Below are 14,382 nucleotides of genomic sequence, written 5' to 3' on the forward strand. Positions count from 1 at the left end.
AACAATAAATACCACATTTTATTGGACAATGTTGTTTCTCTGTTTCTCAGAGTCACACTGATCCTGCCCAGAGTGTTAACACTTCCAGATTTGGGGAGATTATCTGTCTCAGTTAAATGCTTTTTTCCAATCAGTTCTAAAGCATTTTTGGCTAAAATGTGATTCCAAAACTGCATTAAGTTGTGGTCGCAGGAATCCAGCAGTTAGCCTTTATTTTTGAAACTATTAAATATGATAAAGAAACAATCTGAACTGATGTCCATTTATTTTTTATTTGGAGTTTTATATCTTGCTTCATCAAATGCGGCTTTACTGAGGAAAGCCTGCCACATCAAGGATCAAACATGTTTTTCACACGTTCTCAGCATTTCATTTTGTTTTTTGTTTTTTTCCCCAGAGTCTTTTTTTCGTCCATGACGCTGTCGCTCAGAGAGACTTTGAGCCCACTCTGCCCTCAGTACCAGACGGGCCCTTGGAGGAGGATGAGGACTCGGTGAAGATAGTCAGTCTGGTGAAAACCAAGGAGCCTCTGGTTCGTATGCAGATGTTTTGAGAAGTCTACACAAAATTAATATAATAATAATAATAATAAAAGAGCTAGGTTTATATATATATATATATATATATATATATATATATATATATATATATATATATATATATATATATATATACACATATACTTTATTACATTATTTCTTTCATATTTTTCTTTAAATAAAAATATTCTTCTTCTTGTACATGTTTAAAAATAGCTTCTCACTTGCTCATTTTTCCCATCTTTTACCTCGGCCAAGGACGACACTTGAACATTACGGTTCACTGGTTTGTTTAAAAATAATTGGATTTTAGTGATGTTGGAATTCTGGATTACAGTATTGATCTCTTTGTTGAGACAGAGTTGCAACATAAGCGTTTCTGACTTTCTTCTTTCTGCCACCTGCACTCACGCTCATGCTAAATGCTAAAAAATAAATACAATAAATGTAGGACCGTGATATTAGGTGAAAAATCACAATCTAGGTGGAAATTAAGGGTGTGTAATGGAGTGTTTTTCTAGGTCCTCTTGACCTCAGAAATGTGCGCTCAGCACGGAGCCAACAAAGGGTTTGGTGTTTTTGACAATGAAACAAGAATATCAGGCCAGAAAAGACAGGACTTGGAGAGAAGTGTGTGTATTGAAAGTGGGAACAGGCAGACAACACTGTCACAGCCACTGGAAATAATTGATAAAATTAGTGACGTGATGCATTAGACTCGAAAATGTCTCCCAAAAATGTGTCAAAATCCTACACATAATCCAGAAATACTTTCCATCAAAGTCCAAAGATATGTGTAGGATGTCAGTCTACCGGTGATGCTCACACTAGCCGAGTGTTCATGAGATCCAGACTCGTGTAACACGTAAAAGAAACGTGGAATCTGTCCACTATCTGAGCTGTGAAAGGCAGAGGACATATCCAGGGGAGTCGAAGTTGAGGTTCTCCATTTCCCCCAGCGAGCGCATTCATGTCATGCATTAGATCAGCCAGAGAGTCCGAGCTGAAGAGCCGAGGACGAAGCCAAATAAGAGCTGTAAACTGACAGGAAGGAGACGAAAACAGCCTGTTCTTCTTCATCTGTCTGGCACGCTCACTTCAGCATCACTTTTGTTTGTTATTGTCTTCATGAGCATTTGTTTAGACGATGCGAGAGCCATCAAATGTTAGTTCACTTCTAATTATACTACAATTTTGTTTCTTTTTTGTTCTAGTTTGGTAAACTGTTGAAGTTAGCTTGCCTGTGTTGAAGCCCAAACAATGTGCTGCACAGGTGATGCGTTCCTACCTGTGGAAAACGCTTTGAAATGCAGATAATTGTCTGAATGATGCGCATATTTTCAAGCGGACGACGGCTTGAGATCCAGCAGGAGCCTCCTGGAGGGCCCGTGCTGAGGCCCAATAATGAAAAACATGAGTTTGTATTGATACCAAAAGCAGATTAGGAGAAAACTGACCTTTCTCTGACACAAGCTCTTTGATCGATACAACATGTTCTTCCTTTTTTTTTTCCAGACAACACGGTTACACCCCAGTGAGTCCTGATTATAGACAACTACACAAGATTCTCTTTCCATTGTGATTTGCGATACATCAATACCATCTGTTCTAAATGATGCTGATTTGGACAACAATTTCCACTGCTTTCTGTGTTACATGACGGCAGCCGGGTTAAATGGTTCTGTCGCAGGACAAATAAGCTTCACTGGATTCTGACGGAGAGTATGGACTGTAATTGAATCACCATGCTGCGCCGCCGTCTGCTGACCTTTCCGAGTCCCTCTTTATCTGTCTGCTGACTGATTGATACGTCCTCCAGGGGGCGACCATTAAGAAGGATGAATCCACCGGAGCCATCGTCGTGGCAAGGGTCATGAGAGGGAGTGCAGCGGAGAAAAGTGGTAACTTTTAAATCCATTCTGATGATAAACTTGACGCCGTAAATAGTCCACATCACGAGATGAAGCTGTTTTGTAGGGTTAATCCACGAAGGAGATGAGCTTAAGGAGGTGAACGGAATCTCACTGGAGGACAGAAAACCAAAGGAAATCCTGCCTCTTCTGGTTGGTGTCGCCATGTTTTGTATCTGGAGCATCGATATTCAAGAGCCAGATGCTCAATGCCTCCACAAAATATGGATTATTTTAGACAGTATGTAGACAATGACTCCACCTGAAGCACCTTTGTCAAACGGCCCTCACAGATGAACACAGAAATAACAACCCTAGCGTGCACCTTGCTAATCCTGATAAACCACATCAAAGACAAGACTTTATTTAAGAGGTTTTTGTAGGATAAAACATAAAATGTCCCATTTTAGCATGACTAAAAATTTTGATTAGTGGAGTGAATTGACTATTGGCATGGTTTTTAGGGATATGTTTTTTATTGAATCTGCAGGCGGCCAGGAAAATACTGAGTGCGCAGAGCTCCAGTTTTATTGAACACACAGCTACCATTGTGTTTTAACTCACTTGTGTTTTTAATAACAGTCTGCAGTCCATGTCGTCTGGTCAAAGCTTTAGCTTGAACGGATGGTAGCGCATATTCAGCATATGAGATAACCTTCAGGCAGCGCATTGGAAATGTGGTCAGATAAAAATAAAAAAGGGCAAAAGCTGAGGGACTTTTGCAGAGTGCATGTTGCTAGATGGAGTATTTACCTGGTCATTTTTTTATAGATCAACTAAGGACCGACTTTGATGTCAGACTTTGTCCTGGCCTGGAATCTCTCTGTCTTGTCGTTGTCAACTTTCTTAGTAGAAATAACAATTCACAAATCTGTGTATGTACTGCAAATGTATACATGCAAGGTTTGGCCTTCATCCCCACAGGCTCGCTCTCAGGGGGAAGTCAAGTTCACAATCGTGCCAGCACTCAAACAGGAAGACACGTCCAGCAGGAAGAAGGTAAAATTGAGTTGCAATCATTTTTTTCCAACGCTGATATTGAAGTGAAACTGGAACACAAAAAACATAGTTGCCTCAATACAGTGAATAAACATGCAGTTCAAAGTCAATGAGCTAAGCTAAACCAAGGGGACCAAAGAAAAAAATCAATAAAAGTTCAAAAATGATCCTCAGAATTTCACACTTTCATTTAATCTACAAAGTTTTGGGGGATTTTGATGGTTTTGTTACCTCTTCATTGCATCCTTTGACGAAGAATGTTCCTTCATATTTTCAAGAAAATGTTTTAAGAAATTCTCTGTCACTCTGTGGAGTGGGGGGAAATAAATAAAAAAAAAAAGAAAATAAAGAAATTAATAAATATCAGTCTCTTTCAAGTCAGTAGTGGCCTCACTCAGTGTGCGGGTCGAATCCAGATTAATGGCATGTGCGGCGCACATTATTTTGATACAAAAAAGTGGTTACTCAGGCGAAGGAACCAATGACAGAGCAGACACAGATCACATGCTACCTTAGGTTTCATCCACAACATAGACATCCACTAGACATACTGGAGTTCTGGAGCTAACATGGATGTGATGTTCGCCTGTGGCTGTATGTTACACAATACACCACAGAACCAGATATGTATATGTGTAGTAAACATTCAACAACCCTTCTACTATTCATATATATGTTGTGTTTTCGTCAAATAAATGTGACAATTCACTTTTTAGTGTCAACATATGAGCACAGCCTCTCATCATGTTACAGTGTCAGAACCATTGTGGATGTACCCGACCCATTGAAACCCTCATTATCCATCACTCCTCCATGGAAATATGACTTTCCACTGTCGATGGTGTGTGTGGGCTTGGAGATCCTCTCAAAATATATTCCTCATTAGCAAAAAAAAAACAAAAAACGACCATGACGTGCACATTGAACCGCAAGAACTACATGAATTTCACATTATCACCTAATAATTTCCAAGTAAGAATGTGGAAAAACTGAATGTCAAATGTTTCTCCAGCTGTTTGTGCGGGCTCTCTTCGACTACAACCCCGACGACGACCCCACCGTCCCCTGTAAGGACGCGGCCGTGGCCTTCAGATGGGGAGACATCCTCCAGATCGTGGACAAAGATGATGACGCTTGGTGGCAGGCCTGTCAGGTCGGAGAAGGGAGCGCACGGGCCGGACTCATCCCGTCGCAGCAGCTTCACGAGAGGTGACGTTAAAGCAGAGCTGCTGTTGGAAAGACAAGTAACGTCCTGGTTGGTGTCCTGCAGGAGAGTTGCTCTGCAGCGACCCAAAGCTTTGTTCAACCCCCGTCGACTCAAATCAAAAGGTGTCACTCAGCTTTAAATCTAAAATACTTACCAGAGACAGTGACTGTTTTGTTTCTCTTCCCTACATTCCCTCAGATGAGCGAGACGGTAGGCTTCTCTCATCCAAACATCTTAGTTAGTCAAGAGTTAATACGTTTCTTTACCACATAAACTTCACAGCTGCATTTTCCACTGTTGAAGTGATTATACATAAAAAAAAAAACTGTATGTATATTGTTTCAAATAAAGCTTGTATGCCCAAAAACAAAGAAGCGCATATCAAGAAAAGCATGTGTTCAGTGAAATTCAAGATTTTGATGAGGGGGTTTTCACAAACTATCTTCACAGTCTCAGAGGACGAAGACTACAGAGCCATTTCAGGGATCCACATTGGTGAGATTTTTTTGTTCAGGTTTTCCATCTAGCTAGTAGAGAAAGATGTTCTATTCTTTGTCCAGCAGGTCATTTGCCATGTCTGCCACGGCAGCGCTTAAATAAGTCTGTGTTTTCAGCTGGACTTTTTTCTGTGCTATTTCATATCATATTCCCTTCATGGTACTCTATACTCTATACTAAGTCAGTAAAAGCATGAGTGAATGATGGTGGTGGAGAAGAGAGTGTGTGTAGTGTGGGACAGGTGGAGAATGAAATAATGCATTGTGGGGGCATCAAGCCGAAATATACAAGAAAAGGAGTTTTAAATTTTATTATTATAAGGTGAAAATAGAAAAAAATGCAATTACACTGAGATGCTTAAAATATGTTATTTCATCGGAACGTATTCAACTTAAGTAATAAATATTGGATACATACTCTATCTTGGTAACAGAACAATGGGTGAAGCATTTTAAAGTTTACTTTCTATAAGTAAAGTTTCTGCACTATAAGACGCTACTTTTTTCTCACTGTCTGAACCCTGAGGCTTATACAAGGAGGCGGCGAATATATGGATTTTTTACTGGCTAAAAAAAAAGCCTTATGCAGCCAAAATATTGAGCCTCATCACATCAAACCTGTGAAATCACAGGGGTTTTATTACCTTAAAGCACTCAAAATGAGCTGTTTTTGCCTGTGTGTCCACAGCTCTGCCAACAGAGCCAATATGTTTTGTCCGAACTACGGACATGCAGGCAAAGAAAAAGTGAATTTTTGGCACTTTAATTTAAATAAAAGATGAAAGTTCAGAACATTGTTTGTTTCAAGTCAGTCTCGATGCTGGACCCCGCTTTCAAAACTAGTTTAGAAGTGAATCTCATGCATTTTTAAGCACCACTGAGCTTTCTACGGTGCAGACTGCACCACTGCACCCGCAACTTATAGATCAGTGTGGCTTATGTATGAACATCTATTTTCCTTCTAAAATTCAGTGGGTGGGGCTAATATTCCAGTGGCCCTATAGTCTGGAATTTATGGTACTTATTTTGAGGTATAAGGAAAACAGTAAAAAAAAACTACAACAAATTACATTTTCTAGTTGGTCTCTAACCAACAGGCTGGGAAAATGTGGCCCCCGGGTCGCACTTTGCCCACGGATCTATTCTCCCCGCAATTGGGAGAATTGATTTCCTCATTCAATACTGCCTGGTCACTTTTTGCCAGGTCTGAACCCACATGTGAATTTCTCTCAGTTCTTTCAAAGAACAGAGCTTAAACTCAGCTAAACATTTGAAGTCACGCTGAACCAATAAGAAGGATTTTTATTTTCTTTTTCTTTGCCCCTTTCCAATTTTCAGGGAGGCTTTGTAGAGATGGTAATATAAAGATTATATCAGAGTGCTGTTGATGTTTTCACCCTAGCAACAATGAAGAATTCAGAGCTGTTATGCATTCCTCTACTTTGGAAAGATAATGAAATTAATTCAGTTGTAGATGATGATTATGGATTTATTGCCTACTTCCAACTCCACATTAGCTTGTGACAGATGTCTGGGGCTAATGGTAATATTGAACCATGAAAGTTAAATCAAAAATAGAGTAAGAATGGGGCCAAATGTTGAGGGGCGACACAAGGTCTGAAACACACACAGTTGTGACTGTTGTGAGTCGTGATTTATGGTTTAGAAATTGATGAAAAAACAGTTGCAAGTTGCTGATATACTGTATTTTTCAGGAGTATTAAACTCGAAAACATGTTTGACAAGAAAAGCACGGTGATAGTTGGTACTGAGACACTTAAATTAATATAAAGTTGAGTTGTGTTGGCAGAAACACAGTGTGTAGACGGAGAAATGAACCTGGGTTGCCGGACCAAAAGATATCTGAGCCCCTATAGACCCCCACTGACTTGGCCCCAACTGAACAATAGCTAGACAATTTGTCATCATATTCACATGGAAGTCGATTTATTTTAGTGATACAAATGGATGCTTTGCTCAAACTGGGTCATTGTTGTAAGACTCCATACAGATGATGATTCAAAAGCTTCTTAAATCCAGATGGAAATCTAGAAAACCATGGCGAAGGTAATAGAAACTACCAAGGGTAGGTTTGTTCTCCCCTCACCCTCTTAACCTTTAAAAGCGTTTGTTTTGACTCTTAACAATCATTTCGTAGCCACATCATACCCATCACTGTATTGTTTTTTTGAGTTTCTAAGTGTTTCATCTTCCAAAGTCTTCACCTATCATCCATCCTAACTCAAAGTTGGTGGTCCTGCAACTCGGTTACATGTATTCAAGCAAGTATCGTGTAATAACTACTTTTTTTTTTGTTTTTTCAAATGGAAATACTAGCTCACACTTGAGTTCCAAAGTCACACCTTTGTACGTGTTTGAGCTGTGTTCAATACAGTATAAAGTGATCTTGGTTGGACTCCGTCATGACTCATGCTCTTATCTCTCCTGTCACTCTGACTTCATACCCATGAGTATCTTGAAGCCAGTCCAAAAAAGGTTTTCTGGTTAACAGCATTTTCAGTGACATACGACATTTTTACTGCCAGAATTACTTCAGATTGATGCTTACAAGATGTTTGTCTCTAAACTTTATTTCACTCTCGTAAAGAGTCAGAGTTGGCTGGATGCACTGTTTAGGTTTTATGTGTATTACCCACTCATGTTTCTGAGACGTTGTCAGTAAAAGTTTGAAATCTCGGCTCGTGTTGCTCAAATAAAACCCCAAGAGGAAGCGGACAGACGTGCTTACAAAGTCAAATTACAGTTAATGTCAGAGAAAGCCTGGCACCGGCACGGAGCAGCAGTTAGCGTCGTAAAAGGGAGCGAATCGTTCGGGTCGGGCCAAACCACAGTCGCATGGCAGACGTTGACTGTCGGGCGGCCTACAAAGCGGTCGCTCCAGACTATTCTGGGATGCTTGATCCTCAGGTCATCATCATCATCTCTTAGCTGTGAATAGTGCGGTTCAACGTGTTGATAGATGATGATGGTCCTCACCAGATTCTGGGCTCATGCGGTTCTCTGAAATGCCCTTCGACTCAAGTGTTGTTTTGACGTCTTGTTTCTCTTACAATATATTGTATATACAGATTTTAAAACCAATGATGTGGGCTTGTGACTAGGGATTGTTTTGTCAAATGAGCTCACACACTGCACCTGTCAGTCCACTGTTCCTAAGGCATCTGAGCCACGAGCAACTGTGGACCTAGTCCTCTTGCTTTGTGTCCTGACAAGTTCATGTTGTCACATTTAAACATAATCTTGTATAACTTGAATTGAATTAACCTTGTTACAAAAATAACAATTAGTAACAATTATAATAGAATACAATGATATATATAATGTTATATATTATCATATTCATTTTCATTTTTATTTGTACCAAATATAAAGTTTTGTGTTGTAATAAAAGAACAACATTTATCTTTCTTTTTGCAAAGAAAAATCTTAAGAAATTATATAATTTTATATCTTTCTAATTTATAATTGCATGCATTTTTTGTCTTTATTTTTGAGCCAGACTTGGCGTTTTTGTTTTCCAACCGACATACAGATTTTCAAATTTAGTCAACTAGACATATTAGTGAGTTTCAAAGTTTTTTCCAGGTACCTAAAATTATACATTATTGAGCGTACATTTTAAATGTAGCATAATGTCTAACTATTTAAAATCTTTAATCATTTAATCACATTTACTAAATTGCCATAGTTTTCCCCAAAACAAAACTTTTTTTAATGTTCTTGTTTATCAAAGATGTTTCCCATTATGCTTGCTTTCTTGTTTTCTTTTTCTGCAATGTTTTTTTTTAATAAATAAAACTTAAAATATTTTATTAAAAAGTTGTGCAGTACGCAGTGCAACTTGTGCATACAATTGTTTCAACTATTGACAGAATAATATATAATTGAAAGAGAAAAGAGGAAAATGTAGAAAGAAATTCTTGCTTAAAATTGTCTTCAACTGAGCGACACATTGCACTTGATACAGCAAGTTGACATCATGTTTTAACTGTGAGCAGATCACAAAAGAGCATGCTCCAGCAGCCATCTGCTTGAACCTAGAATTTTGGGGTGGGAGGTTGGTGCAGTTGTGTTTGTTTCAAGTCAAAATCCCGACACATTGACCTTGAGATTCAGATTATTACGCTGCTACTAACACATAATCATGACACCACATCTCTTTACAACAGCTGGTTTAAGAAGGAGCTTCCGCCTGGGCAGAAGGAGCAGTTTGGTGAAGGAAGCAGCTCGTTCCAGGAGATGGAGCTCTGGAGTTCACGTCTCTCTCCCGCCGCCCACCTACATCGAGGTCATCCCCTACACCAAAGACACTGGTGAACAGCACAGACTTGTTGTTTTGGTTGGTAAGTCCATCAGACATTCAAATAAGTGGTGAAGTTGATAAAATTAAAATTCCACTCTGTGAGTGTCACCTGATGTCACACGCAGGGTCACCATAGTTCAAATGCGGCAAGTACATACGGTGCGCCTGTTGTTTTTCACCCGGACAGGGTCAAAAACCAGCTCAAATAATGAGTGTATGTAAGAAAACCAAAGGAGCTATTCATACGCTGTTCTGCAGGTCAAAAGGTTAGGGTCACCACATAAGGTCAGGGGTCACATCACATCATGACATCACTATCAAGGTCCAATGAGATCACCAACTGCATTTCAGATCGTGTCGCTGTCAAGTCTTCTGAAAACACCAGTCTGTTTTAAACCATTTTTACTGTTGAGCTCGAACAAAAGGAGAAGCAGGGAATAACTGAAGATTTACGTATCTGCTCTCGAACATTAAAATAATTATTTCCCATCAGAACCATGTAAACACTTTTACAACACTCGCTAGCCCTGATATATTGCTTTTCTCTTGAGTTACCAGGGGCCCACCCCAGAGCCACTCCGTCGCCGGAGGTGCGGGTCTGCTCTATGTATCTCGGATCTCTACCGGGACTTCACCGCTGACACTTGCTGAATGTCTTTCTAATGTCACTTAAGAGACGTGAAATAAAGAGGGACACTCTTCGTATGTAGTGGATGAAGAGAAGAGAAAAAGAAAAGGCTTATAACCGGAGAGAATGAATGGAGTTTGATTCATGGCCGCCCAGATTTCGTCCCACTTCTCCAGAATGGAACGGCTGCGGCAGCTTGCGTTTCGATTTCGCCTGTTTAATTGAGTTGGATTGAACTGTAACTCCCATCTGAGGACTCTTCATTGACTGGAGGTCATCATTACGGACATAAAACGTATTGGCAATGACAGGAAACCCGAACCTGTATAGCTTAAACAGGAGCAGCTGGATCCTGTTCAGCCGGGTCGGAAATGTATCCTTTTTTGTTTGCATTGCTGAGCCGCTTTAAATGAAACCTGACACCGTTAATGCCCGGGGAAGGTTGGCAAGGGTGACAGCTACTCACTTTAAGTCCCACAGATCAGGAAAGTACAAATCTGAAGACCAAATCCACAGCGACTGATGATGCTTCAAGGTGGTTCTGGTAAAGACATCAACGATGTACAAGGGTATAAACCTGATATTTTGCTATGTGTTGAGCTCACGCTCCGCTGTGATGGAAAAGGCAGGTATTTCAGGAATCTCATTGTCCACATTCGCTTCGATACAATCTGGACCTGCGTAGAAGGAAATCCCAGATGCTGCTGAGAGCGTTTCATCCTGTGCATCCTACACCATAATGACACTGATAATGTGCGAGTGTTGCGTTGAATGGGGGCCGTATGGATTTTCCAGACATTATAGGAGCGTTTAGTTTGTTCGATTTTTGCAAAACGGACAAAAGCACAGAGCAAGGGTGGAGATTCATTTCCAGACTCAAATCAAAATGAAATCAGAGCTCTGTCTGTCTGAGTCTCCCTCTGATGATAAATACAGAAAACTGGATGGCTCCTGTTTGATGTTTGACAAAGACACATTGAAATGTAGAACTTGAAGAGTGAATGATGGTTGATCTTTCAGGTCCTAGCGGGGTGGGTGTCAATGAGCTGAAGCGGCGGCTCCTGCTCTTCGACCCTGACCGATACGCCGTGGCCGTCCCGTGTAAGATGTCCAAGCTCTTCCAGCTCACAGATGTGTGTTTTAAACCAGCTTCCTGTCACCTTCAGACACCACTCGAGAGCCCAAGAAGCAGGAGAAGGAAGGGACGGACTATCATTTTGTGTCGCTCCACAAGTTTGAAGAGGATATTCTCAACTACAGGTTTCTTTTCTTACAGTTTGACCTATTTCTTATGGAATGCCTGGCCAAGATAGCAGCCTGAGAAACAAAAGAGTTACAACATTAAAGAGTAAAATACCAAGTATTTGCAGGTGGACTTTTGTGCCCAAAAATGACCCAGACGACATGACAAACGCTTGGTCCCATGCTTAATTCTAAAGGCCCCTTTATGGTCCCTTTATATAGCCGTCCATCTCGAACAACGACCATCACTGATCGCATGTGTTCTTCACGTTGGTATTATTGTTCACCAATGTATCCACCAGGGGGAGCAGCCCAGAGTAAACGACTAATACCAAAACAAACATGGCGACTGTGAAAGAAATATAGCACAGAAGAGGAAACTAAGGCAGCATTGAAGGAGGCGATGGCCGGCGAGGACGATAAATATATCGCGACTGGAGGACGGAGAATTTTGCCTTCAGCGCCAGCACAGGACGCAAAAGTCTACTTTCCCAACGTCAATATATTACACCACGGGAGTGAGGATGTGTTTATCCTGACAATGCGGAGAACGCATCACTTCAAGGAGAGAGGTTGGGTTTTCTTTTAAGCCATTCGGTGGCGCGCATCTTAAGCCCAACCTCTCTTTTTGGTACGTGGGAGGGCAAACATTTGACTCCATTGGACCACCTTGCCTCAACTACCGACACGGAAGGAAGTTTGGAGTCAATTTTGGATGCAAAAGTGCACTTGAAAATAGTCGCTATTTGACATGTTGGGAGAAAGCACTGAGAAAAACACTGCAAAATCCCTATGCTGGTAATGTGCTGGAGAGCCCTGAAAACATAAGCAAAGAGGGGTAAGGTCTGACCCCTGGGGAACACCAGACTAGGCAAGCAGCTCTGTGCTGTGTGAAGAGTGGCCTCATTACAAACATGTTGTTATTGAGTGACTGTATCGCTGCACTAGCGCCAAACTGTGTCATCTCCCTGCAGGTTTATCGAATATGGGCGGTACAGCGGCCACTATTATGGAATCAGTCTTGACTCTGTGAAACGGGTGAAGACAGCAGGAAAAGTTTGCCTTCTGGACATCCACCCAAGCGTGAGTGTGATGCTCTTCTGAAAATGTTATCACCACTATTATTAGCACTAGCTAGCCTGACCAGTCGGGGATGAGTAACATGGGTTAGCAGGTTAGCTAGCTAGATTTTTCGTCATGAACCCCTCAGACAGATCATCTTCTCATCCAGAAGCCAAGTTCAATATTTTCAGAAGAATGTCCCGATCAAAAAGACAAAGAGTCGTATTGCGTTACTGGGTGAAATATTTTTATAAGCTTTATCTTCTTGCCTCAGCAAAAACCTCTAAAGGTTTAGACATAGCAAAAGCAGACATTTCAGCCGCTGTTTAGACCACGCAGCAAACCAAGAGTGGAGCTCTGTGTGTCCACCTGACACTGTGTTTTGTCTTGCTCTCAGCAGAAGATAAAACACGTCTACTCATCAGAATTCAAACCATACGTGGTATTTGTGAAGCCACCACGGATCGAGGAGTTGCGCCTGACAAGACGAAGATCCAAGTTCATCTGCGATGACGAGGGGAAGAGTCCAGTCAGGGATTTCTCTGTAAGCGACAGTGCTCAACCAAGAACTTGTCGAAATATTACATTAACACAAATACTGGTGGAGGTCTACCACCATGTCCATCAGATTATAGCCTTTTTTTTGCTATTTAGCTTTTTTTTTATTTCTGGCATTTAAATTTGTGTTCTCTCAGTGACTATCCCAGATCATGGATTCTGTCTGGCACGATACTAGAGATTGGAAGATGAGGTATCATGAAACAGTATTGCAGGGTTGATGAAACAGTCTCCTAATTTTCAGAAGCCACTAGATGGCGCTCTTGGTTTAGAAATGCTGTGAGGTTTCATTGAGTCGAGTCCAAACATTTTTACAGCAAACAGCGCCATCTGGTGGCCTCTGAGAATCAGGACACTGTTTCATGAAACCTCATCTACCCTTCAATACTGTTTCATGAAACCTCATCTAGCCATCACTACTTTCAACTTTTTGGATCCCGCCGCATCATCCATTTCTCCTGCTTCTTCAGATTACACTACGATGACATCAAAACTGGTCAACACATTAGCTAAACGTTGCAATGCTAATTTACATTTTGAGGAAATATAATATCACACTAGCGACGCTCTTTCAGTTCATACCTGTTGTTGGTTTCTTCTCGGTCCACCACCACTCAGCACCAAGAGGCTCAGCCCATTTGGCTTTTCATTCAGTGCCCTTGTTAAAGCATGAGGTCACACATGTGGTGCAACAGTTTGTGGTTTAGAATAGCATATATTTGTCATCACTGTTAAAGTACAAGTTATTAAGAATGTGCAGGGCGTTTCTTACCATTTTGGTGGGTAATGTAAATTCATTAGAAGAAGAAGACTGTTCTGGCTCACTGAACATCATGTTCACGTTAGAATGTAAACGTTCACATAAGGTGCCTTCAGTTTGCTACCCTCCACACGGGGAAAATGGGATATAATGGAGGCAATGGTAATAAAAGTTAACCAGAGTTATATGGCAAAATGTTCCTCTGCCTAATAACAGCCAAACAAACCAACATACAGCAATAAAATCCCAACTGTGCTGGTGGAGCTAATGACATCATGGCTATCTTCAGATTCTGCTCTGTTTTTCCTTCATTGTTGTCACCACAGATTTAATATCAAAATCATGTGCAGATGTAAAACGACTGTGAGCTGACAGGCTTCGCTAACGTCCCTGAATTTTTGCTCTCAGGAGGATGATTTCGAGGACATGATTTATTTGGCTAAAACCATGGAGGCGCAGTACGGTCGACTCTTCGACAAGGTGATAGTTAACGGAGACATCGCCGCAGCCTTCAGGGAGCTCAAGGCCGATCTCAGGCGGATTGAAGAGGCAACCGTCCAGTGGATCCCCACAGAGTGGATGTGCTGCTCTCCAACACAGGCTCGGAAGAGGTGCGGACATGTGTCCGGCTGGATCTAACCGCAGCGCTCTGACTT

At 41.1% G+C, this 14,382-nt stretch overlaps 1 protein-coding gene across 4 annotated transcripts in view; it reads left to right on the top strand.

Annotated features, from left to right (window-relative positions):
• The window catches only part of LOC128769242 (MAGUK p55 subfamily member 7-like), a 21,767-nt gene extending 7,390 nt beyond the window's left edge, over positions 1-14,377 (top strand). For all 4 annotated transcript variants that reach the window (XM_053882773.1, XM_053882772.1, XM_053882774.1 and 1 more), the window contains 14 exons: positions 398-532; positions 2,359-2,440; positions 2,517-2,602; positions 3,374-3,448; positions 4,461-4,657; positions 4,719-4,777; positions 4,854-4,865; positions 5,106-5,150; positions 9,343-9,516; positions 11,125-11,205; positions 11,271-11,364; positions 12,321-12,429; positions 12,809-12,952; positions 14,135-14,377. In XM_053882773.1, the coding sequence (XP_053738748.1) occupies positions 398-532; positions 2,359-2,440; positions 2,517-2,602; positions 3,374-3,448; positions 4,461-4,657; positions 4,719-4,777; positions 4,854-4,865; positions 5,106-5,150; positions 9,343-9,516; positions 11,125-11,205; positions 11,271-11,364; positions 12,321-12,429; positions 12,809-12,952; positions 14,135-14,365 (1,524 nt within the window). In that variant the 3' untranslated portion in view covers positions 14,366-14,377. The remainder of the gene's footprint in view (positions 1-397; positions 533-2,358; positions 2,441-2,516; positions 2,603-3,373; positions 3,449-4,460; positions 4,658-4,718; positions 4,778-4,853; positions 4,866-5,105; positions 5,151-9,342; positions 9,517-11,124; positions 11,206-11,270; positions 11,365-12,320; positions 12,430-12,808; positions 12,953-14,134) is intronic.
• The last annotated feature ends 5 nt before the right edge of the window (positions 14,378-14,382 follow it).

The sequence above is a fragment of the Synchiropus splendidus genome, chromosome 13 (assembly GCF_027744825.2).
Source record: "Synchiropus splendidus isolate RoL2022-P1 chromosome 13, RoL_Sspl_1.0, whole genome shotgun sequence".
Lineage (NCBI taxonomy): Eukaryota > Metazoa > Chordata > Actinopteri > Syngnathiformes > Callionymidae > Synchiropus > Synchiropus splendidus.